At 41.2% G+C, this 25018-nt stretch overlaps 1 protein-coding gene across 12 annotated transcripts in view; it reads left to right on the forward strand.

Annotated features, from left to right (window-relative positions):
* LOC146383002 (unconventional myosin-IXAa-like) overlaps positions 1–25018 on the forward strand; it is a 151964-nt gene that overhangs the window by 98456 nt on the left and 28490 nt on the right. For all 12 annotated transcript variants that reach the window (XM_084934072.1, XM_084934064.1, XM_084934065.1 and 9 more), the window contains 4 exons: positions 9821–9937; positions 11450–11584; positions 21670–21791; positions 24356–24497. In XM_084934072.1, coding sequence (XP_084790198.1) covers positions 9821–9937; positions 11450–11584; positions 21670–21791; positions 24356–24497 — 516 coding nt within the window. The remainder of the gene's footprint in view (positions 1–9820; positions 9938–11449; positions 11585–21669; positions 21792–24355; positions 24498–25018) is intronic.

Genomic DNA, 25018 nt, shown 5'->3' on the forward strand with positions numbered 1-25018 from the left:
AATACAGTGGCTTTGTCTCACCGTCTAAAGCTGCTAAATCTTCTATGAACCTCTAGTCCTTCGGTGCCACAACACATTTAACAAAATACAGCAAAAAAAATATTCGTCTGTTCTGCTTCTTGATGGCGCTGCTGTGTGGTGTCAGCAGGAGCGTGGCTTCATCACATTCCAGTGAGTCTCAGTAAAAGCACGTTGTTGCTGAACGTTTTGTTTTGAAGTGCGTCATCTGTACTGGAGATTCTTTGTTTGTGTTTGCTTGCTTTAGAGTTTGTCTGGGGAGTTTGTTGTGGCATTCTCTTTTGATAGGGGTCTTCCTCTGCAACTTCCTGTTTCCTGTTAAGCCAAGCAGTGGTGGTTTGAGTTAATCATGTTCTCTAGACTCACAGTCTGAAGAATTTACCTCTTTGTTGCCTCTTTTGACCTAGATAAACTCCACTGAAGGGCATCAGAGTGCTGCTGAATATTAATATTCAGTGAATTTTGCTTATCTCTCCCTCCAAGCTCAGCAAAGCACTGCATAGTCCTGCTCTGTGCTTGTGGCTTCAGGGCCTTTTGTCTGAGGAAGGAAATGCTACACATTGATTGCCTGTAACCCCGTTAAGCTCCACCTCTCCATCTGATCCACAGCCTAGTTTCACCCAACAATGGTTGTTCCCACTCTCCCACACCCCCATTGCTTCAGTCATGTGTTCTTGTCTTAGGAATGTGCAACCTCCACTGGAATATACAGCACAGAGGCCAAAAACACGATCCTGCCTCAGTCTGTTTGTCTGTCTCTTTCTCCTCCAGTCGCACATGTTTCAAAGCATAAATTCACTTATTTTTGGACTGGCTGTGTGAGACAGGCTCAGACGATGTGATCAGAACTCTATTCCTGGATTAGAGCTGCATTTCTGATTAAATGATGTTCGAAGGCTTCTGGTGTTTTGCCACGAATCCCCCTCTGTCCTTGTTGAGGTGGTTGTATCTCAAGAAGAGCAAGAGATAAAAGGATTCACGGGTACCTGCAGAAACCTTCAGGTACTATGTCATCGATGTCATGGAGGAAGTGGTAAAAATAATAATAAAAAAAAATGAAAACAACAGCAGATTAGCATTATAGGAAATCCTCAACTATCCACTCAAAGAAAGAAAAACGTGTCATATATAACATGTTACTTTTAATTTGTGCCAAGATTTATGCAATCCATGGAGACAGGGCAGTATCTTTGTTAGTAGACTCGGTTTATTGCTCTAATTCAGATTGCGTACAGAACATTGTTATATGGTAAATGGTAAATGGCCTGTATTTATATAGCGCTTTACTAGTCCCTAAGGACCCCAAAGCGCTTTACATGTCCAGTCATCCACCCATTCACACACACATTCACACACTGGTGATGGCAAGCTACATTGTAGCCACAGCCACCCTGGGGCGCACTGACAGAGGTGAGGCTGCCGGACACTGGCGCCACCAGGCCCTCTGACTTATCTATCAAGTAGCAGCACATAACAGATAATGATTACTACTTCGCACTATATATGTAGACCGCAAACATATTTTATTAAAAATATTTTTTTAAAACAATATTAAAATGCTTCATAATGATGAAATTAACATTTAACATTAGATTAACATTTCAAGGATACATATATAAATAAGGCACAAGTTTGGGCAAACTGGTGGACTTCATGCTAGCTTTAACTCTTTCCCCCATAAAGACGACGTTTAAAGATCTCCTCTGAGGAGTTTTGACACCTCAGTTTATGTCAATAAAGACGTGGCTCGACGACCATTAGAATAGTTTCTTGGTTTTTCCAGGGGTAGCTGCACAGGCAGAGACCACCCTCACTAACCTCTGTTCTATAAGCAGGTCTAATACGACAGAAACCACTCAGTTCAGAAAAAGTGTTTCAAGGGTTACTCCTCGTAGCCTTTCAGGAGGTAAAGAGTTCAGTTTAGCTTTTAGCTAGCTTTTCATGGATGTTGCTGCAAATGCACTGTGTTTTTCAGCCTGGCCTCTGTAGGGGAATGACCATATTAGGGAGATCTACTCTTCTAGTATCGCACAGAGCCAAGAGCAGAAAAAAACTGTCTGAAAAAATGCGTTTAGAGTCTGAACCCTGAGGTTTTGGCTCATGGGGTTTGTTTGTCCTCATTATTTGAACGTTTGGCCACATTCAAGATGGGCATCCTCAGCTGTAAGAGTATATGTGTCACAGAGAATAAGGAAAAGTATAATGGATCCTCCATAAGCATTATAACAGCGATCCTTAATTCAGCCTTTAAACTAAATCAAATACCAGAAGCCATGCCATTTCCCGCATGTCATCCCCCCACACTCTTTCCCCAGTTTCGTGTCCACTCATTGCGGCATCAGTAAAAGCATAATGCCAGAAAATCACACTCCACGTAAAATTAGAAGTAAAAACCTGCCCCAATCTGACGGAGGGTCGTGGGAGCGAGTCGAGGCCACCTGTGGAATCCATAACACGGCTGTTTTTATACAAAGGAAATGTGGAAAAAAGAACCTGGCAAATGTTGCTGGTTCTTCTCAGAAATGATTTCTTCCTGCTTGGATAAGAAAGGTTGAGAAAATGTGCTAGGCAGCTGTCCCATCCACCCGCAGTGGAGGTGGGGAAATTTGGATGAGGTGTTCGACCTGCTGAACCTCAGCAAGCTGCGGATTGGAAGATGTTGGTTTTCTAACTTTATCGCAGACAGTCCCGAACCTGAGTGGACGATCTCTGGTTGAATCATGTAGCTCTTGGGGTTTATCATAGAGGAATAATGAGAGTAAAAGTAAAACCCAGCTCAAGCAGGAAGATTGTGCTTGGCAGCTATTGTTCTGTCATTCAAGCTTCCTCAAGAAGTTACTTACTACTACTACTATGACTTACTACTCCTACTACTGAAGCTGGCTGTGCCACAAATAGAGAAATAGTGCAAGTACTGTTCATCATGTCTAGACTAAATGTTAAAGTTTCACATTCAAAAATATGTTTTGGACATTGTTACTAAACATGCATATTCAGAGTTTGACAGATTGTTTTCAGATTCTTTTGCTGAAAGTAGAACATTTCTTTCAGCAGAAATCTGCTGCAGATTTTTTTACTATCTTATTTGTACGTAGTTTAAACATAGTTTAAAAGCCAGTCACACAAAAAGGTAACTCACACAAGTTTGGTGTGGAAATTTGAAGCCTGCATTGAGCAGTATCTCAGTAACATTTCAACCATCTTTATATATACATTAGCTGTCAGACATAAGCTAATAGTGAAAGCAGGATATTTTTTACGTTTTTTAAGTTGTGAAACGTAAAGAAAAAAGAAGAGTTGTTGGTCAAGAATGTGATGTCATAAAAAGGGGGTACGGCCATCTCAGGCACACAGGCCATCTGCTGCTCAAAAATACTGTTTTGTAACAAAAGAAATAAAGAAAAAAGATTTTGTTTGACATCAAGGCTCCAGCCCAATCACGACCCTCAGTTGGATGAGCAGAAAAAAATTAATGGATTGGCATCACTTTATTAAATAGCTGTTATTATAGATATCCTTTGTTATCCAAGCTGGATGCGCATAACTCTGACCCCTGTGTGATTTAGTCTGGGTTTCAGACTCAGACCTGGAGAAGCGAGTGTGTACGTGTTAGAGATGGCACGATACCACTTTTTTATGTCCGATACCGATATCATAAATTTGGATATCTGCCGATACCAATATGAATCCGATATAGTGTGTTTTTTAATCAATAAAACTGTTTTTTTAATATCTTGCTGCATTTTGTATAAGTTCATACTCAAGTTTAAATAAACAACAACACTAAAGCTATTCTGTTATACTTGTATGTGAAAAATACACTGCACCCAAAATATTTCATAGTTCAGCAACACTGATCAATCTAATAAACTTAAACCTGCACCATCCTCCCTACTCTGGTATTTTAAAGAGTACTTAGCAGAAATATTAAGCAACCTAACTAATAGGGTTGCAAACTCCCAGCAAAAAAAATAGGGAACCACCCTCCACCTCATGATGCTTAATCGACATAATCAACTTTAATTTGATGCAGGTTGGAAAAAAATTGCACAGAATTAAATTATTTTTCAAGAATAATTAAATAGATTCAACATCTTTCTTCAACAGAATTGCAGACTGCACAGATGGTATCTTCCCAAAGGAAAAAGTACTATAGCTTACTAGGGTATATTAGACTTAACAGTTACTATATACAGTAATGGACTTCTATACATTTTACATCAGATTAAAACTTTGGGAGTAAGATTCAGATAATTATTTATTAAAAGCTAGACATTTTAAATGAGAATAAGAAAGAAAAGTATGTCTTTTTGCCCCCTTTTCCCTGTTCATGCGCTATCGGCCCCCCTGGCTAAACTTTGCTAGATCCGCCCCTGCACAGTTACAGCCGTCAGCTACATAGAAAAAGATCCTGGTGTAGAAAGTAATATTAAATAAAGTCTAACAACAGCTTATAAAGCTTAAACGTGCTGCTGTTGTTCAGCCGCTGGTTTCCTCTTTCTGGTGCAAAGTGGGCCAAAAACAAAGAAGAGAGACGGACTCACAACAGAAAAGCCGATCAGCTGATCATTAATCAGTTTCATGATTGTAGTAGCAGCAGGAGAGAGAGAGAGAGGCAGTCGCTCCATATATCCGTTGTTAAACTTAACACGGGAATGCTTCTTTACAAACATTCAGAGATGAACTTACACACTTGCTTTACTTCTCTCTGGGATAACTTCCTCGGAGATGAAATGCTGGTTTGGTAGCGAGGCTACAAATACACACAGCCGCTCTATCACGTGACCACACTGCTCCGACGTGCTACGGTTATGAGCCGAGTTACGCCGTGTCGCAAGTTTTGTGAGGTGCTTTTTTGATATTTAATGGATCGGATTACATTTTTTATTTCTCTCCGATATCCGATCCAGTAATTTACGTCAGTATCAGACCGATACCGATACGTAATATCGGATCGGTCCATCTCTAGTACGTGTGTGAGATCTTGATTGTATGCATGTGTGTGTGTCTGTAAGCACGCGCGGGTCCATGCTGGTCACGATAAGGCAAGCGGTTTGACAATTTTGATGTGGCTACAGATTATTTGACTCTACCATTTCCTTCTTCCTGTTTGAAAGACAGACATATGTAAAGGGAAGTGTATGTGCGGGGATCAGGCGTTGATGGTGGGGAATCATCAAACCCTCATTCAAATGGCTTCCATTCATATATGAAGCGTCACTTTATGATAGTTTTAAGCTATATGATGATGAGAAGTATAAAACCACTCCCCTATTGGTGATGGATTGTAAAATGCATCACAAACACCCAGTAAACATACATATATGGGCACTGACACAGATAACAAGTACATAAATGCAAATGAAAAACATATGCACACTGGCATATTGTGGTGAAATACCTAGTAAAACATCCTGCAGCGAGGAAGCTAGCAGGCCACGTGCAGTGTGAGCTCATGCTGGTGTTTCACGCCTCCTGTGGTTTTTCAAGGAGGAGGAACGAGAGAAAGAGATGGAGACAGAGAAAACAACAAGTTCCCCTTCCAGGGCTTTATAATCAGAAACACCAGCTAAGACCCAGTTTAACAGTCCGTATTGCTGCACTTTACAAAAGCCTCCGATAAAGTCCTGCTAATTATTTCATCTGTTGCTTAGGTGGGCATTGAGTGAAACATTTTCTACGCATTTGCTTCCAGTCATGTTCCCTTCTAGTTCCTAACTTGTCCCATTTTTATGAATAATTAAGTGACATGGCAAAATACAGAGACGACACGTGCTCAGTGGGCATGTCAAATGTTCACTTCAGATCTGCCAATCCCAACTGATTCTTTTTGTATTATTCATGTCAATCTTACATAAGTCTGTGGGCACAGAGACGTCACAGGCCTGCCTGCTAAAAATATATCACAAGCAATCAATAATGTAAAAGAGAGGAGGCAGCTTTTAAAAATGCACGTTTTTGCTTCATCATAGTGCTTTGCTGCAAGACTTTCAGTCCTTCGTGCATCTGCGTTGGTGTGCTCGGCCTCTGCAGTTATTAAAATAGTTGTTAGAAAAGGCCCAAAAAACTTTTCGTAGAAACTATCACCTCTTATGGTTTCAGCTAGCCCACAGATATCAACAATAAGTGTATGATCTGAGAGGAGAACACTAACATAGCAGCAAAGCAAAAAGACATACTCGGAGACCAACACCCTTGCTGAGAAAAACATGCCCTCCTTTGGAAGAACACCTAGCTAACCCTCTAAATGTTTTTGACACCTCCCTCATGGTATTCAGTAGTAACCTTTACTCTCATAGGAAGTCATTTCAACTGCTCCCCTCAAAGCTGAGAAAGGCTTAACTTGTGAGCCTGCACCAGCAGTTATTTTACTTCTTGCTGCTCGAAGGCAGTGAATGTCATTGATATTCTGAAGACAGTTGATCGCCGTGCTCCTAATTGCTAGGTAGCAAACTGCTATAGTTAGCTAACAATACTGGTAGCTTTCTGATTTATCCACATTCTGCATATAACTGTTATAGGACTAAAACTGCATGTGTAGGAATACTGAGTGTCCAGATCCTGCTGCCCTGCTGGTCTATCTGCCAGAATCTAGTTTTTATCTCAATAAATGCTTAGCTAGCCTGGTATTAGTGCATCCCATAAAAAAAAATGGTAAATGGCCTGTATTCGTATTTATACGTTCAGTCATCCACCCATTCACACACACATTCACACACTAGTGATGGCAAGCTACATTGTAGCCACAGCCGCCCTGGGGCGCACTGACAACAATGTAGGTTGAAGGGATTTTTAACCCTTAGCTGTAAAAGACTGATGGGGTATTGTCATCACCTGGACACCCCAACAGAGTGACTGTAGCTCAGGAGGTAGAGCAGATCATCTACTGATCACAAGGTTGGTGGTTCGATCATTCCAGTCTGCCTGCCAGGAATATTTGGGGTTACTATCTTGCCCAAGGATATTTGGGCTGCTCTCCGATGCATCCACTGGAGCATGACTGTGTATGAATGTTACATAGAAAGCACTTAAACATGTTGTATCCATCACTTTATAAACGAGAGTAGAAAAGGACTGTATAAGAATAACTGGTTCTGCTGAAGGTTTCTTCCTGTTAAAAGGGAGGTTTTCCTTACCACTGTCACTAAGTGCCTGCCCATAGGGGGTCTTCTGATTGTTGGGGTTTTCTCTTAATTAATGTAGGGTCTTTACCTTACAATATAAAGTACCTTGAGGCAACTTTTTTTAGGCATTATATATATTGAATTGTGAAGTTGACTGACTTGAATTTGCCATAGGGCTTTTCGATAGTCACATGACTTAAGGCTCTGTGAGGGATAAACCTACATCAAGATGAGAGAGTTATTTACAACAACACAACTGATTCTGTGATTCTTTTTGATTGTCCTTTAGATGAAATCCTCTCTGATTGGATCACACTTAGCAGCCTTTTCGGATTGGGGTATTGCACAAATATTTTGGGGTTACTGGCATAAAAATATTTGGCCTAGCTGAAGCAGATTTCCTTTGTGTCATTACACTCCCTGTTCAATCATAACACTTATTCGTGACAGAGAACATGCTCTGGTGTCCAAGTCAGGTCTGCTTATGTTAGCTTAGCATGATTTTCATCGTCTCTAAAGAGAAAGAATAGTTGCTGTTTTGCTCATTGAGGCACAGTGGGTTGGGTTTTTTTAATGGATCACAAAGTGAACTATAAAAAATGTTGTGCAAATACTAATCTGTAGGTCTGGAGATACTTAAGGCTCTGGCTCATGACTGAAAACTCCAAAAGTATTACAGCACTGTGCACAGCGAGCCTACAAAACATAAGACCACTAACTCTGAGCAGACAGGGAACTTAAACAGGGGCTCTGTTTGCCCTTTAAATACAAAGTGGCTGTTGTTATACTGCCTAACAGTTTATTCATAACAGGAGCCTCGGGTACATTGCCTTTTCTAAGTTACAGTAGCACAGCCACTGATAGGCTGTTAACATTGATGGTAACTTACTCAAGCAAGTAGCTCGATTATTTTTCCTTAAGCAACTGCTGATTGTTGACTGCTGGCTCTTTTCAGCTGCCTGTTGCTGTAATTATACATCCTGATTTTTTGATGCCTAAAAATAAAATAAGCATGTTATACATTAATGGAACAAAGGTTATTAATTTAGGTTTGAAATAAGAGGATTGATCCTCACGTGTCTGTAACATTAAATCACTCAATACTGTAAACTGCAAAGCTGCTACGCTGGTCATTTTAAACCACTTCAAGGTCAGTTTAAATTATTCAACTGTAAATTGGAAACTTAGACTGTTATTGATCCTTTTTACCCAAATTTTAAAGTGTATATTTATTCCTTTTATCTTTACCTCAGTCTTAAGTGTATATTTATTCTTATTCTTCTTATATTTATTGTTGTTTTTTTGCACTGAATGGAACTGGAGCCTTGTCGTCTCGTCTCTCTATATACTGTACTGTATATAGCAGGGATGACAATAAAGTTAACTTTGACTTTGATTATGCTTAGGATCAATGCTAGCAACTAGAGAAAAACTAGCAATGCATTGCAAAAACACAGTGCCAGTCACCTCTTACCTTCCTGCTCATCTAAATCGTGATCATATACACTTAGTGTCCATTATATTTGGTAGTACCATGTTGGATCTCTGGTTACTGCAGATTTTTTGACTGCACATCCATGATGCGAATCTCCTGCTTTGCCACATCCTAAAGATGCTCTGTTGGATTGAAATCCGGTGACTGCGAAGTTGTTTTAAAACCGTGAACTCACTCTTATGTTCAGGAAACCAATTTAAGATGATTTGAGCTTTGTGACGTGGTGTGTTATCCCACCAGACGATTGGGTACACTTTGTTCATACGGCAACAGACATGAGCATCAAATATACTCAGGTAGGCTGTGATGTTTAAAGGATGCTCAGTTGGCACTAAGGGTCAGGAAAAATTCCCCAGACAATTACACTACCAGCACCAGCCTGACCTGATGATGCAAGGCAGGATAGATCCATGCTTTCATGCTGTTCACAACAAATTCTGACACTACCGTCTCACTGTTGCAGCAGAAAATGTTTGTTGTTGCACCAACAACCATGCCACATTAAAAGTACTTAAATGACTTTTCTGCCCCGTTCTAATGCTCAGTTTGAACTTCAGCAGGTTGTCTTGATCGTGTCCACTGGCTGAATTGATATCTGTATTAACTAGCAGCTGAACGAGTTTACACATAAAATGTCTTTGCGTGTATATTCAGTACTTTTGTGTGCATAGAGATTAAGCTAAGAAGACCATAACATCAGTCATTTAAATTTGGAGCTTCTGGTATGTAGATTATTCTTGCAGTCAGGCTAACTTCTTTCCTGTGCTTTGAGTATTTAGGCAGATCAAAGTTAATGTTTGAATAAATGTTTGGCTGTTTTCAGAAAAATCTGGATGAGGTTTTTGTTGCAGCCATCGCCAAATTATGAGCAGTTTTTGATTTAAAACACCATCCACTGATTCATTTTTCTCCATTGCTTTTCTGTCTGTTTAATGTCTTCCATCAAATGTTTCAGCTGCAGCAGGATTTTATTAGAATGTTTTCTCTGCCCACTTTACACATTTAACATTACAATGATCCAGTCTCAGTAACAACAGAACAAGTGAAAAAAAAGCTAAAAAAGTTACTTGAGCAAGACTGTGAGTGAAAGCGGTAAACATCCACAGAGCTTCTGTTTCAGATTACAAAACCCATATGTTTTTGATCACGTTGTTTGTCTGTGTGTGTGTTTGTTTGTGTGTAGGCAGGCACAGTGAGGGACTCCATGGCCAAGTCACTGTACAGCGCGCTGTTTGACTGGATTGTGTTCAGGACCAACCATGCCCTGCTGAACAACAAGGACCTGGAGGACAGTTCAAAGGTAGGAATGAAAACACACTCCACAAACACAGAGTCAGACACCTTTAACAAGGTCTACAGGTCTAATATAGACTTGATATCTCTGATTAGATCGCCTTTCCTCCAGTTATTGCCATCTTGATCTCACCTGTGTGTGTGTGTGTGTGTGTGTGTGTGTGTGTGTGTGTGTGTGTGTGTGTGTGTGTGTGTGTGTGTGTGTCCAAGTGTCCAAGTGTCCAAATAAAATGATCTCCCTCAAATTTCATATTAGAAATATCCTTCAAATATTGTCATTAATAATATTAGTTAGGTTACACCACCGGCTCATACCCTTAAATGGAACAGAGCTGTTATGAACTGTAGTAATTAAACCTGATTTTAGTACTATTGTTAGACAAATATTATTATCATCATTATTAATATTATTATTAAATGATTATACCGTTACACTGAGTAAATATTGGCCATGTTGTTCTTTCTTCTATTTCTGTTGCCTTTTGTTTTATTCCTAGAGGCAGAGGGTGTGATGTGTGTGTGTGTGTGTGTGTGTGTGTGTGTGTGTGTGTGTGTGTGTGTGTGTGTGTGTGTGTGTGTGTGTGTGTGTGTTGGCAGCTGGCAAGCCAAACCCAGTGGGTGCATCGAAGGAATTGGAAAACAGATCGTTGTGTGTGTGTGTGTGTGTGTGTGTGTGAGTGTGTGTGCTAGGAACATTTGGGCAGATGGCATCAAGTTCCCTTCAGCTCGGTTTACCCCCCATGGTCCTCTGATGTCCCAGCACTGTGCCTGTGTGTGCGTGGATGTGTGTACTTGTCTTATTCATATCGTGGGGACATAAATCTATTTACACAGTCACATTGTGGGAATTTGCCCCTTTCTGTGGGGAAAAACAGTCCACAGGATGTAAATCATTTGATTTTAGGCTGAGGACTTAGTTTAAGGTTCGAGTATTGATGAGCAGTGCTTTAGCCTGCAGGAAATGAATGTAAGTCAATGCAGCGTCCTCTGAAATGGTGAAAACAGGAGTGCGTGTGAGTGCCTCCCTTGGCACTGACATCATCTGTCTGTGTGTTTGTCAGGGGTCGATGAGGGTGCAATTTCCATCAAGGTCATTGTTCTTATGTTCAGATACCAGATTATATATATATGCCATGTGCTCTTGTATGTTTTTTATGCCAAACTATAAAAAATGAGCCTTCAGAGGGAAATAAAACGCTGCTGAATAACATTCAATTAAATGAGAAGCAGCTTTTACAGTCCATTTCATAATTAAAGGCCTTCTCTGAGTGAATGCCTTCTTTAGATGGTGCATATTAATGATGCATGATGACATGAATCTTACTGACACCCGGGGGGCAAGTGAGAGGCTGGAGCAAGTGGGACGTAAAGGGAAACATCTCTAAATAAAGATGCTGTTGGTCAAAGCATCATGCATTTCTACTCGTGTTTACAGTGTTTCAAAAGGAAGAGTCTTCCTTTAAAAAGAAATCACGCTGATTAAAGAAATCTGAGGTATGCTGTCTGCCTGTTCCACCAGATCCTGTCTATAGGAGTGCTGGACATCTTTGGCTTTGAGGATTATGAGAACAACAGTTTTGAACAGTTCTGTATCAACTTCGCCAACGAACGACTTCAGCACTATTTCAACCAACACATCTTCAAACTGGAGCAGGTAGGGTAATGTTACTGTTTTTCCTTTCCTTTTCTTTCCTCCACACAATAATCATTGTGCAGCCGCTGATAACACGTCATTGCATTTTGTGTGTAGCTGGAACTACGTGCAAACATTCAAACAGGATCTGCTTCTCGACGTCTGCATATGCACACACTCAAAGCGGTGAGGTGAAGGGACATTAGTAATTTTTTCTGATGTGTGACGCATGGCTTCCTCTTTAGTTGAACCTCTGAACGCAGTATGTTAAAGAGGTGCTAGAAGAAAAGTGCTTTGATGTGCAAAATCAGTGCAGGTTCCTTTTAAGTCAGATGTGTCAGTACATGTGTCAAAGTCTACTTCATTTACAGTCAAACAGCAAGTAAGTAAAGCTTTATTTATATAGCACCTTTCAAGATATAAAATCACAAAATGCTTTACAAGATCCAACAATGCATAAAAAACAAAACAAAGCACATTTAAAAAGATATGTTTTTAACTGGTTTTCATAAGAGACCACAGAGTCCACCAGTGTCAAATCCAAAGGAACAGATTTCCAGAGTCTGGGGGCCACTGAACAGAAGGCTCTGTCTCATTTTGTTTTCAGCTTAGTGCGGGGGACCATCAGCAGGCCCTGGTCATAGGACTTCAGGGACCTGCCAGGGACATATGGATGCAGTAGCCCTCTGATATAACCTGGTGCCTGTCTGTGAAAAGCTCTCCAAGTCAATAAAAGAATCTTAAATTCCACTCTGAAATAAACCGGAGCCCAGTGTAGCTGCATCAGGATTGGAGTCCCATTTGAGTCCCATTGTGTTGTTTTTTGTGAGAAGCCTGGCAGCAGCACTAAGAGGTATAAGTGTCTCCTTTATCCCAGATGTGCATTTTTCTGGCACAAAGATAATTATTTCAGTTTTGTCTCGGTTTAGTTGAAGAAAACTGTCTGCCATCTACTGTTTAACAGTGTCTAGGCTCTTTCATAAACTGTGGAGTTTAAGCATTTCATTTGGGTGAAATTAGGCGTACAAGTGAATATCATCTGCATAGTAGTGATAGGAGATCCTTACAGGTTAACAGTCTGTGTCCTGGGGGAGCGATTACAATAAAAACAGCAGAGGCTCCAAAACAGAACCAAGGGGTACACCAACATGAACTGGAGGGGGAGATCTGTACTTAAAACTAGCCACAAAAAAAGATCTGTCAGATAGGGTATGAAGAGAACCACTCTAAGGCCGATCCTGATACACCAAGGGCAACTGCATCAAAAGCTGAGATCTGGACAGATGCTAGGAAGCATCAGCTGCTAAGTAGTCATCTACAGAACATTCTGGACATGACAACTAAGGCTGGTTCATTGATTTTTGTTGATAACTTGATAATTTTTATTGAAAACATGATCATGGGAAACTCTTTAGTTCTTCATGTGGTCTCCTCTCATATATCATCAGCCTTAATCATGCCGGTTGTATTCCTCTGGTGAGCGTGCGTAGTGCTCCTGTGACACTACTGTGAAAGCAGCTGTAATTATGCAGTTGGGCTAGGGTAGCATGCACATCTATTAATGTGAAAGGTCAGAGGAAAAAGTGCTGAATACTCAGAACAGGCTGACAGGCTGGGTTAGAGTGCATGAGTCAAGCTGAGCAGCATGGATCCTGACAGCTTAGTGCTGCTAACATAGCTTTGTGCAGGTCGTTGGATTGACTTGTTTACTATTCATGCCTTCTTCTCTTTTACCACTGCTGCATCTCAGAGCAAACTCATCTGCAGCATCAAAACGAGCCTCTATGAGTCAAAAATCCCACATCAGTTACATTATATATTCATGCTGTTTTATTTGGATGCCAACTGCTAACCCACTTAATATTCTGCGTGCCGAGTTGTTTCTGTTGTTGTTTCCAAATCACATCGAGTGGACAACAGAACTGAGAAGGAAAAATAGAGAAGGATCATTTAGGGGAGATTATGAGTCTCAAATCAGACGGACTGTGTCAGAGTAGCTGTCAGCCCTCCTCTCCCTCTTGCTGAACACTGATAGGCCGTGGCAATTTAACATGCTAGCTGATGGCTGATGGTGAAGCTAAGAGAGGAAGGGAGTGTGAAAAAAAAAAGAATAATGCCAGCAAACAAGTGCAGTAAACGTCTCTTCAGTCTTAATGAAGATAACAAACCGGCAGTCAGCCAGTGCTAATGGCGCTGTTATCTGTTTCTCACTGTTAGCCCTCAGGCTACACACACATGCAGGATAACATTTTAACCCAGCTAGTATTTTTCTACAATTCAGAGAGGAGACTGGCAGGACTGATCAGAACGGATTGCAACGTAACTTCAAAAATAAGTCTTTATCTGTCTTTCTGCATCCAACATCTGATAGAGTGATTTATCTAAAAACTCAGGATGTGATGTTTTTTGCACATTTCACTACCAAATGTCCTCAAATTTATAGAGATCTGTGAAAAGAGTATTTCCCCCCTTTCTTGATTTCTTTGTTTTTTGCATATTTCTCACACTTACATGTTTAAGATCATCAAACACATTTTAATATTAAATAAAGATAACCCAAAAAATTACAAAATCCTTTTTTAAATGGTGTTTTCATTTAAAAAACTAGCTAAACCTACCTGGCCCCGGGTTAAAAAATAACTATTCCCTAAATCGAATAACTGGTTGTGCCACATTTGGTAGCAAGAACTGCAATCAAGCATTTGTAATAACTAGCAATGAGTCTTTCACATTGCTGTGGAGAAATTTTGGACAACTCTTATTTGCAGAATTGTTTTAATTCAACCATATTGGAGATTTTTAAGCATGTATATGTTTAAGGTCATGTCAAAGCATGTCAATTGGATTTAAGGCCATACTTCAGCTAGGCCACTCCAAAACTGTCATTTTGGGTATTTTTTAGCCTGTCAAATGTGGATTTGCTGGTGTTTTTTGGATTAGTGTCCTGCTTGATAACCCAAGTGAGCTTGAGCTTCAGGTCACAAACTGATGGTCGGACGTTGTCCTTCAGGATAGTCTGGTAGAGAGCAGAATTCATGCTTCCATCAATTACAACAGTTCGTTCAGGTCCTGAAGCATCACACTACCACCACCATGTATTAGTGTTGTCTGATGGTCTTTTTATGAAATAGTTTTATTTTAGATGTAACGTGACTCAAAGCTTCCAAAAAGTTCAGCTTTTGTCTCATCGGTCCACAGAATATTTTCCCGAAGGTCTTGTAGATTGTTGAGAAGTTTTTTTGGTAAATGTGAGAACAACCTTTGTGCTCTTTTTGGTCAGCAGTGCTTTGCTCCTTCAACTCCCATAGACGCCATTATTTACCAGCCTCTTTGTTATTGTCGAATCATGAACTCTGACCTTACCTGGGGCAAGACAGGCCTGCAGTTCTTGAGATGTTGTCATTGATGTGTTCTTGGAGTAATTTTGGTAGCCTATCCATTCCTGGGGAAGTTCGTGACTATTCCAAGTTTCCTCCATGTGGGCATATAGTGTCTCTCACTGTGCTTAGGCGGCTTTGTAACCGTTATCAGACTCGTAGTTGTCAATGACTTTGTTTCTCACCTGTTCTTGGCTTTTTTTTTATCCTGGCATGATCTTTTGCTTTTTGACACCTTTTAGCCTACTTCACTTGATCTATTTAAGTAATTTTTTGATTTAACTGCATTTTGTATTTTTTCAGGTTAGTTTTACCAAATATAAAAAGTTGTTTGGTGATCTGAAACCTTAAAGTGTGACAAATATGCAAAAAACTAAGAAATTAGGCAAAGAAAAAATGTGTTTCATAGCATTGGAGGCCTTAACATATTTCCAGTTAAGACTCTTTGAAAGAAACTATACATAATATGTTTTTCTGCAGTGCTGCAGTTGAGCTCTATGTACCGTGTAAGAATAAAAGATTACCTTAACTACATAAGTCATCATCTTATTTGTTTTAAAAGTACAGTAAATTTATTTATTTTTAGTTCGGTCTGTCACTGATGAATATCTCTGTTTTGTAAGGTGCTTCCATTTAAAGGCGTGTTCCTCTGTTACATTGAGTTAGTAAGAGTCAAAGTGCTCCTGAGATGACCAGTCTTGCATCAAACATTGTTTCAGCAGCGTTCACGTTTATTATCCTTAATCACCGGTGTCCTCCGAAACTTTGGCTATCATTGAGTTTATTTAACAGAACAACAGCTGAGGTGGTGTTGGGCCCCTCTGACGGAAGCTGGTAGAGCTTCAAAATAAAGGGCTGCCAGATCTCAACTGATTTGCGTTTGTTTGAATAAAATTGCGAGCCTTACTCTGATGTGATACAGAGAGAAAGCTCTTCACACCTACCTGTGGCTTTGTTTTGAGCCTTTGACTGCTGACCTCAGATCAGCTGGCACTCACCTTTAGAAGGTAACTAAACACTAATCATGACCCTGTAGGTGTTGTGGGGTGTTTGATGTCAAGTTTTATTTGTGGGGTTCAGATTACCTGGTTAATCCCAGAGGATTAACGCTCTGCCTTTCTGAGAGTTTTCTAAGATTTCTGGCATTAATAGATTACTGTTGTGCAGTCTGAACACTTCCATGGTCATGCTTTCCTCAGAGCTGCCGTTACAAACTACGAGAGCTTAATTTTGTTGGAGTTGTACTCTGAGTATTAACAGTAGTATCAAGTGAAATGGAGCTGCGATTGAAATAAAACAGATCATATTGTCTACTTCCAGCTAACTGCAGCTCTTTACTCTTTTCGTTTTCACTTTAATTTTTCTAGTATTTTTGAAGATGTGATCTTTTTTTTTACTATTAAGGTTGAATTCATTTCTATTCAACCTTTAACTTTCAAAGACTGGAGCCATTTGTGGAGTCCGTGCTTGGGTTGTAGCCCATTAATTGAGCTGTAATAAAGATCTACGGTTTATGCTCATTTTTAAGAAGGATCGTGTGTCCAGAAAAGATGTAACCTGTTTTCTGAATGCGAGCAAAATGCATGCTCTCTGTCAGCTCATACGCCTCATTTTTGAAAGGCGGTTTTAGCTCTCCATCAAGGGGATTTTCCTCCTCTCTTCCCTCTGGGCTACAATCCGCTCTAGCCAACCAGCTGGTCTTATCAGTGCTGCGTGTTTATCTTTGGAACAGGAGCCAAAGCTAATAGCGCCGCACCAACCTTAGCCCTCAGCTGGATCAAGGAGGGTGTGAGTGTCTAGTGTTTACACTCTACATGCCAGTTGGTGCTTGATTTCTTGTCTGTACGAGGACCGTGTATCAAAGTGAGAAAACATATATGATGGCCACCGCCTAAGGCAAACACAGTATCGTGTTTACCTTGGGAGATATCACACTGACTCCGAACTGAAATAAAAAACATGTGGAAAGGTTTATCGTCATCTGACAGAGAATTCTGCAGCTTACTTTTTCCTCAGACAAAGCAACAAGGTATTTCTCTGAATTAATAGGATCCTTAGGAACGTGCCAATTTTACCAAAACAATCTCTTTATTGTATTAACGGTCATACTCATGAATTCATTTTTATGGGGCGGCTGTGGCTCAGGAGATAGAGCAAAACGCTGGAGTCCAAATTATATGATAGTTAAAACAAATCTTTTGGACCACCTACAATGAAACCATAAAAACACACATAAAAACAATCGGGATGGATATTTATACTGATATGGACCGGGTAAGGAAAGGATGTCACAATGAAAAATATCAGCCTACAAAGGACTGAATCCAAACGTCGGGACATGCTCCTAATGAGACGGCCTTGGTGTCCATGGTGTCCCATCTCCTCCCAGATCTGGACCAGGGGATCACTGAGCTCCTGACAGTCTGAGGTGCAACCTGGCAGAAACATAATGTCCCACAGGTGTTCAATTGGATGTAGGTCAGGTGAGCATGAGGGCCAGTCGATGATATCAAATGTTTCATCCTCCAGGAAAAAGCACAGTGTGCTTGTAGTGGATCTCCCAGTTCTGGTATTCAATGGCAATTGGCTCCATGGTGCCGGGCAGCGAGCACAGAGACATTCATACCAGTGACCTGCTGTAGGTGATTTTGTAGGGCTTATCCTGGTCCTTCTTTCACAAAGGAGCAGATACCAGTCCTGATGGCTTAAAGACCTTCTATGGCCCTGTCCAGCTCTTCTATAGTAACTACCTGACTGGAATCTCCTCCATGCCCTTGAGACTGTGCTGGGAAACACAGCAAACGTTTTGGCAATAAGCATATATTGATGTGCCATCCTGGAGCAGTTGGACTACTTGTGCAACCTTTGTAGTGTCCATTTATGGCTTCATGCTGCTAGTAATGACACTAACTGGAGCCAAATGCAAAACTTTAACTGAGGACCCACCAACTTTACAACATTAATGGATAAGTCTTTGAATTTTCTTTGACATTTCATGGTCTCTGGTCTCTGCTAGTTTTCTCCTTTCTGGATGCCCCTTTTTTCCCAAAGCACACACTTCACCCCATCTCTGCCAGTTTTGATGTCTTTTTCTCCTCACCCTTTTAAAACCACGAGAACTTGCTCCATCTCCAATTATTGCACCACTGTTCCTCCTGTCCGCTCAATAAAAACACTCTGCTGTCATAATAAGAGAGACAGGAGCTTAGTGAGTTAGAAATATAAAGACGGAGGGAGTGGAGAGATAGCAGGAGCAATCGAGAAACACACACACACACACCCTCCCTCACCTCTACACCGGGGCTTTCAGCCAAACACAATCCGGGTTGCTTGAATGCTGCACTGAGTTACGCAGGAGAGAACAGACACATGGTTGACTAATGGATGGAAGGATGACCACAAATCCTGACCAACCTCATCGACCGCAACAGAACTCCCGGCTCACTTTCGACTTAGCGGGAGTTTTGAGGGCTTTTATTGCTTGCAGATTGGATTTTAGGGGTCCAATATCAGTTACATCTCTCTCTGTTTACAGTGGTTTGGTTTTGCCAAATTTATTTCATCATGTTTTGTGGAGGATCTGAAGCCTCTATTGTACTGGGGAAATCTTATCAGCCTTACATTTCAGAGACAAAGACAGAAAGATGGCCCTCAACAGATTCTGAGTTAAACTTGGTATGAGTTTAAATCAGAACTAAGCACCCATCCACAGAAAAGGTAGTAGAAGTACTTTTTTCAGTGCCCCAAAAATGATTAAAATTAAGTTAATTTTGATAATGTTTTTTAATAGCTGCCCAAATAACAGGCGTCACAAACATAGCTGAGAGTTTTTGTGGAGAAACTCCGTGAACAAATCTGCACAGTCACAAAAAAAACAAGCAGGCAAGTGACCTTGATCGTCTTCCCCCCATGTCAAAGGGAGAGCCCGGACACCCTTTGCAGGAAGTTAGTTTCCTCCACTTCTGTCCCCGATGTCATTCTTTTGGTCACTACCAAGATTTTGTGAGCACAGGTAAGGTTAGGAGTAGTAGATTAGGGAGTAAATGAACATCTTCACGCTCAGGCCTCTCGTCTCTCCTCCGTGTACCACACAATCTGCTCGTCTCGCTCTTTTTTTCTCCCCTCACTTGTGAACAAGAACTCTGAGAAACTTGAAGTCCTCCCATTGGGGCGGTGACTCCTTCTTGACCCAGTGTGGGCTCTCCATCCTTTTCCCCACTGAGAACTGTGGCCTCAGACTTGCTAATTCTCATCCCAGCTGCTTCACACTCAGCTGCAAATCCTGAGACCAATGGTCCAGGCAAAGGAATCTTTCTTCTTTTAGCCATTTCTCTTCTTCCTCTGTTATATTTTCTCCAAGCAAACCCACCATCTGCTTCCTGTTTACATCAGCACCTGTGCCCACTGAATGGTCAGTGTAATATTTTTAAACAGACGTGTCAGTAAAGGTAGAAATCATTTTGGAAATGCTCCAATGAGCAGGGATCACTTCCACTTTAAAAACGACTTTAAAATAAAAACATATCAGACTGGATATAGCTTTAGTCCGTCTCCTCTGTTAGCATTTTTTCATCTGAGCTCTCCTTTCTGCCAGCTCAACTAGAACGAGACCTTGATTGGCATTTATTTGCTACTCTCAATTACTGTGTTAACAGGACTTCCATGAATAGGGTCTTGCATATAAAAATTAGAGGGTCGCTCTGCAGTGCATAAAAAAAAATTCCTAAAGCAGCTGTTTCTAAGTTGTTGGATCTGGTTTGCTGTTTGGTTGAATCATGACTGAAAGACCTTCTGTACATTCTTCACATACTGAGTCACCACTTTGTAGTCCTCTGTCTGCTGGGTCGGGCTGTTTACGTTAATGTGCCTATGTAATAAAATGGCTGATTAGTGCTCGCGCGTGTGTGTGTGTGCTTATCTCATTATCAGAGTGTCTGTATCTAATTGCCCCTCTCTCTCTGACTGAGTGTGCATGTTCACAAACTCTCACAGACACAACAAATGTAGCCAGATGAACCGCGTCAGCCAGCGGTGCCGGCGCTCGTCCTTGATGAGATTTAAACAAAAAGAGATTTAAACTTTACGCCTCTGTTTTCATTTTACTTGATCCGGTGCGACCTCGGAATAAAAGCAAAACACGCCACATGTTCTAAATGCCTCATCAGTGATTCAGCAGCCTAAAACAAGGAGAGGGCAGACATGTTGCATATGTGAAACTATGTTGCAGCTCCGCTTTGAATTTTTGATCACTGTTCAGTTTAACAAATGGCCAGCATATGCTCCACAATATTTTCCTCTTTCTTCATTATGCAAATTTGCTCTCTAATAAAGCCATATAAAGGATGCAAACATGTAAATGTAAGACTGAACTACACTATGACACCTAAAAATTACAGTACTCAAACTGGTATGCCAAGCACACATAAACCCTGAACTTGTTCCCATACAGTCACATTTACAATTGGGTTTATTTTAGGATTAGTCATTAATCATTATGCACATTCCTGTGTTACTGCTTGTTTTTGAATTGACTTATTGCCAGGGTACAAACACACCCAACTTTTTGCTGGGAGACAGAAGATGGAGTGTGGTGAGGAATTTTCACTTGTTGAGTACTTTTTAGGTTCAAGTAAACCCTTTTTGAGCATTAGCCATGGTAAGAAAGCTTTAGAAAGTCTTTGAATCCATCCATTTTCTTCCATGTATCCAATTCAGGGTTGAGTCCAGCTGCCACGGGGATATCTGACCGAGTACATCATGGGCAGGTCGCCTGTCAGTCGTGCGACAGAAACATTTCTCCCACTAAAAACGCTATGTCCAATCAACTCACCTATGGTTGGGGCCCAGTCTAGAATCTGTTCAAAGCAAAAGCTTCCACCACAAATTTGGTAGGCAAAAAGATGCGACTGCTCAGTGCTGTAAGAAAGCAGTTTTTGGCTGATGTGATTGACTCCAACTTCTGCTAGCGACGAGGTGTAATAATATGTTCTCAAAAGGCAGCTAGGAAGAACTGGCTCAGCACCAGGACCCACACTGTGTCCGCGCAAAAGAGGTGTAAGGGTAGCGATATAAGTGCTCATTTTACATGAGCTCACACACGCTCACTAGAGGTCGCTAAAACTCGTATTAAGAGCTCATGCAAACAACCAATCCAGTCATTTTCAGTGATTAGCAGATTTCTGAGGACTTGTTTGCAGTGTAGCCCGTGTCGTCGAACATGAAGGCTCTAATCGTAGCACAATTATCAATTCATTGTTCTTACTGTCTTTGGATATTGGCTGCTTGTTTAATGCTGTCCAGCTGATTGATCTGATACCCCCACCCTCTTTTCTTATGCTTTTTTTTCAGCTAGGTTTCTGCTTTGGTGGTGCTTGCCATTTAATGCCAGCACAAGCATAAGCATACTCTTTGGCCTGTACGAACCACGCTTATCAAAGTCAAAATCTCATGCAAAACAGAACATGTTTGGTTGCAGCGCTGGTAAACAGCTCTGCTGCGTGTGTAAGATGCTTAACCTCTCGTGCTGTAGTGCAGCTAGAGACTGATTGATAGATATGCCTGTGGGAAAATATGAAAGCAATTCAGAAGAACAGCATATGCAAGAAATCCTGTCAGACTTTAGCTACATAGCGATCAAAGACATTAACACACGGGTTTGTTGTCTCGCTTCATTTGTGTTTCGCAAAGTTACTGACCATCCTTCTCCTGTCTGTTTGTTCTTGCTTGCAGGAAGAGTACAGGGCAGAGGGCATCACCTGGCACAACATCGACTACATCGACAACAGTGGCTGCATCAACCTAATCAGCAAGAAACCCACAGCTCTGTTCCACCTGCTGGACGAGGAGTGCAAGTACGGCACCTGTTGATTAGCATGGATCGTGTTTGTTTACTAGATAATCATTAAAACTGTCAGTTGAACCATTTTCTGCAAGATATTGCACAGCTGCTGGTTTCCTCCATGTGTTATAAGGGAAACGGTGTATTTTATCAACTATGGGAGGGAGCCTTTATAAAATGGAATCAGAGGCCTGAAAACTGAGCATGGGTTCTCAGGGAGGCTTCAGGTGACCCTTCCTTAGGCCATGTCCACACTAATACGTTTTCATTTGAAAACACATCTTTTTCTCTCCATTTTGGCCTCCGGTCAACACTGAGACGGCGTTTTCGGTCAAGGAAAACACAGCGTTTTGAAAAAGCTCTCCAAAGCGGATACATTTGAAAAGGCCGTTTTTCACGTTGCAGTGTGGACAGCGAACTCGGAGACGTTTTGAAAACGATGACACATTTTAGTCATGTGATGCAGTCATGTGACCAATTAAACTAAGATAGCGGAGGGCATTATACAGCAGTTGTTTTGTTTGCGCCTAATTTTGACAGCCCTATTAAAGATTAATATCAGTCTGTACATGCTCCAGATAGCTTTTCTTCAAATTATTTTATTCTCACTCGCTTTTGCAACTTTGTACCTTTGTGTTACTCGCAGCAACAACTCCACCTCATTGTTATTCCATTTAAAAAAACTTTTCCTCAACATTTTGCCGCAACGTTTCAAAGAGCCGGAAAGTAAATAAACGGCAGACAGAAATGAGGCAGGTCGAATCTTCTTGCGTTTCACGCATGCGCAGTACTGGAACGTAAGCGTTTTCGTCTGTTTCAATGTGGACGCACAACTCTGTGAAAACGACTGAAAATGCTAGTGTAGACGCGGAGCGTTTTCAGACAAAAACAGTTTTCAAATTTATCCGGGCTAGTGTGGACGTAGCCTTAGTTATACTGCAATAGACCCTCGGTTGCTGGGGGCTTCCCATGATGCACTGAGTGTTTCTACTTTACTCACCTGCTTTTGCTCTCTTTGTGTTTATACACACCTCTGCTTTTAATCATTGGTTATCATTAATCTGTGTGTCTTTTGTCCTGTCTCCCTCCCCTCACACTTAACCAGTTGTGTTAGATAGTTTCTTCCTGTTTCTTTTCCTGTTAAAAGGGAGTTTTTCCTTCCCACTGTCGCCAAGTGCTTATTCAAATGGGTTGTCTGATTATTGGGATTTTCTCTATTCTTTGTTGACTCTTTACAATATAAGTAATTACGTTACAATAGGATTTGCTGTTGCATAAATAAAACTTGTGGCACTAAACATGAGGAGAGGATATAAACGTAGCTGATTATTGGTGAAACCAGTTGAAGAGCAGAGTATAGATAGGTCTTTTATTGCTTGCAGTTTGGTTCTTGCTTTTAAACTTTGTCCCCTTGCAGTGTGCTTCATCAATGATGGTCACGCTACACGGAAACTACTTTCGTGCATCTGTTAAACTGAAGAGACAGATTGCTCCCTCTGCAGGCTTTTCATTCATTAGCCTGATCGATACCAACACTGGGACTCGTACCAGGGTTTAACCAAAGATATACTGATTCCTCCCCCACTTTTACTCTAACAGGTTGTGCTTTTTCTCTGCCTTTCCTATGGTGAAACATTGTACTGCGGGTCAGCTCTCTGTCTCGGCATCTTTCTTCTTCATAAATCAAATCAAATGCTCCCCCAGCCCCCTCGCATAGAAAAACACACCAGGCGGTACATCTTTGGAACCATATTTATCTATGTTAGCTGTCATCTTACCTGCCACTTAGCGTAGCTTCTTCATCTGGATGTAATAACGTTGGGAGTGGACCGAATGCCGTGTATGTATTTGTTCGTACAGCGTGTGTGCGTGTTGGGGTGTGGGGAAGCAATTTTGAAGAAATAGGGTCAAAGGGGGATCTCTGAAGAAAAAAATGAGGCAGACAGGATCTCTCCCAGGGTTTGTGCTGCCGCAGGAAGGAGCTTCATGCTAAATGACTATAGCAAAAGAAGGAAAGTCTCTTGGAGATCTCATCACTCACAGCTAGTGCAGCCTTCAGGGCCTCTGGAGAGATGGATTATGTTACTGCAGAATCAGACGAGTGTGGGGGCATTTTGACTTTAACAGCATCAAACTTCAGGACCTCCACCTGGGTAGGCAGTGCGGTCTGGAGGTGCAGGGAGGAGAGGTGATATGAAACATCTCCAGGAATGTTGATCCAGCCAGCAGAGGTTGGTAGTTAATGGCTTAAATGTCCATAAAGCAGAGGTGAAAATACCAAAGAAGAATGTGCAAGTGGAGGCCTCGTAAGCACCCCTGTGGTTAAATTTAAGTCATGGGATTAAATATGTGACAGGGAGTTTTAATCTCTTGGGATTAGAGGAATGGGATGAGCGCTTGAGAAGTGCAGGAAAGCAGATGTGTGGGAAAAATGTGGCAGGTGGTGGTAATGTTTGTAACTTATTTTTTATTTTCCTGAAATAATCAGAAGATAAAAAGTCTCTAAAAACCAAAGTGTGTCCACTTTGGTCTTTAGAGACTTTGAATGCGAGCCTGATGAAATCAATGTCTTTGCAGTTTCCCTCAAGCTTCCAATCAGACCTTGCTGGACAAGTTCAAGCGTCAGCATGAAGGAAACAGCTACATCGAGTTCCCCGCTGTCATGGAGCCTGCCTTCATCATCAGACACTACGCTGGGAAAGTCAAGTACGGAGTCAAGGTAAGACGAGTCTCTGCTCTCATGCAAAAGATCTGATCTGCTTTTTACAGTAGCGCGTCACCACCGATGATCATTGTAGCCTCAGCGTTGTAGTTTCACCGTGTCCCCGACCCTGCACGTGTTGGTAGTTTCTTATAATCTCAGGGCAGCCAACTGTAACAGTAATCCAAAGGATTTATGTACTGTTTGCTCTGTTGCTGCCCTGGATTTACAGAACAGCCCCACCTGCTAATAGCTGCGAATGAACCCAAAATTAGGCATTAAACCGAGCACGCTGGCACAAACAGTTACGTGAAAAAAAGAGATTTTTTTCCACTGATATCTGTTAATTTTGCTGCGGACTTCATTTTAAATAAAGTGTTAGGAAACATGTCTCCAGTGATAACATCAATTTACTGATGAAGCCAGGAACTACAGTTCGGAATCTGACGTTCACTTTTCTACCTTTTGTTTGCATCAAATTGAGATTTTGATAGTCTGAGCTGTCTCACTTCACTCGAGTCTTTATGGATCCTGAAACC

Source organism: Perissodus microlepis, chromosome 7 (genome assembly GCF_051167445.1).
Source record: "Perissodus microlepis isolate ML-2025 ecotype Zambia chromosome 7, ASM5116744v1, whole genome shotgun sequence".
Lineage (NCBI taxonomy): Eukaryota > Metazoa > Chordata > Actinopteri > Cichliformes > Cichlidae > Perissodus > Perissodus microlepis.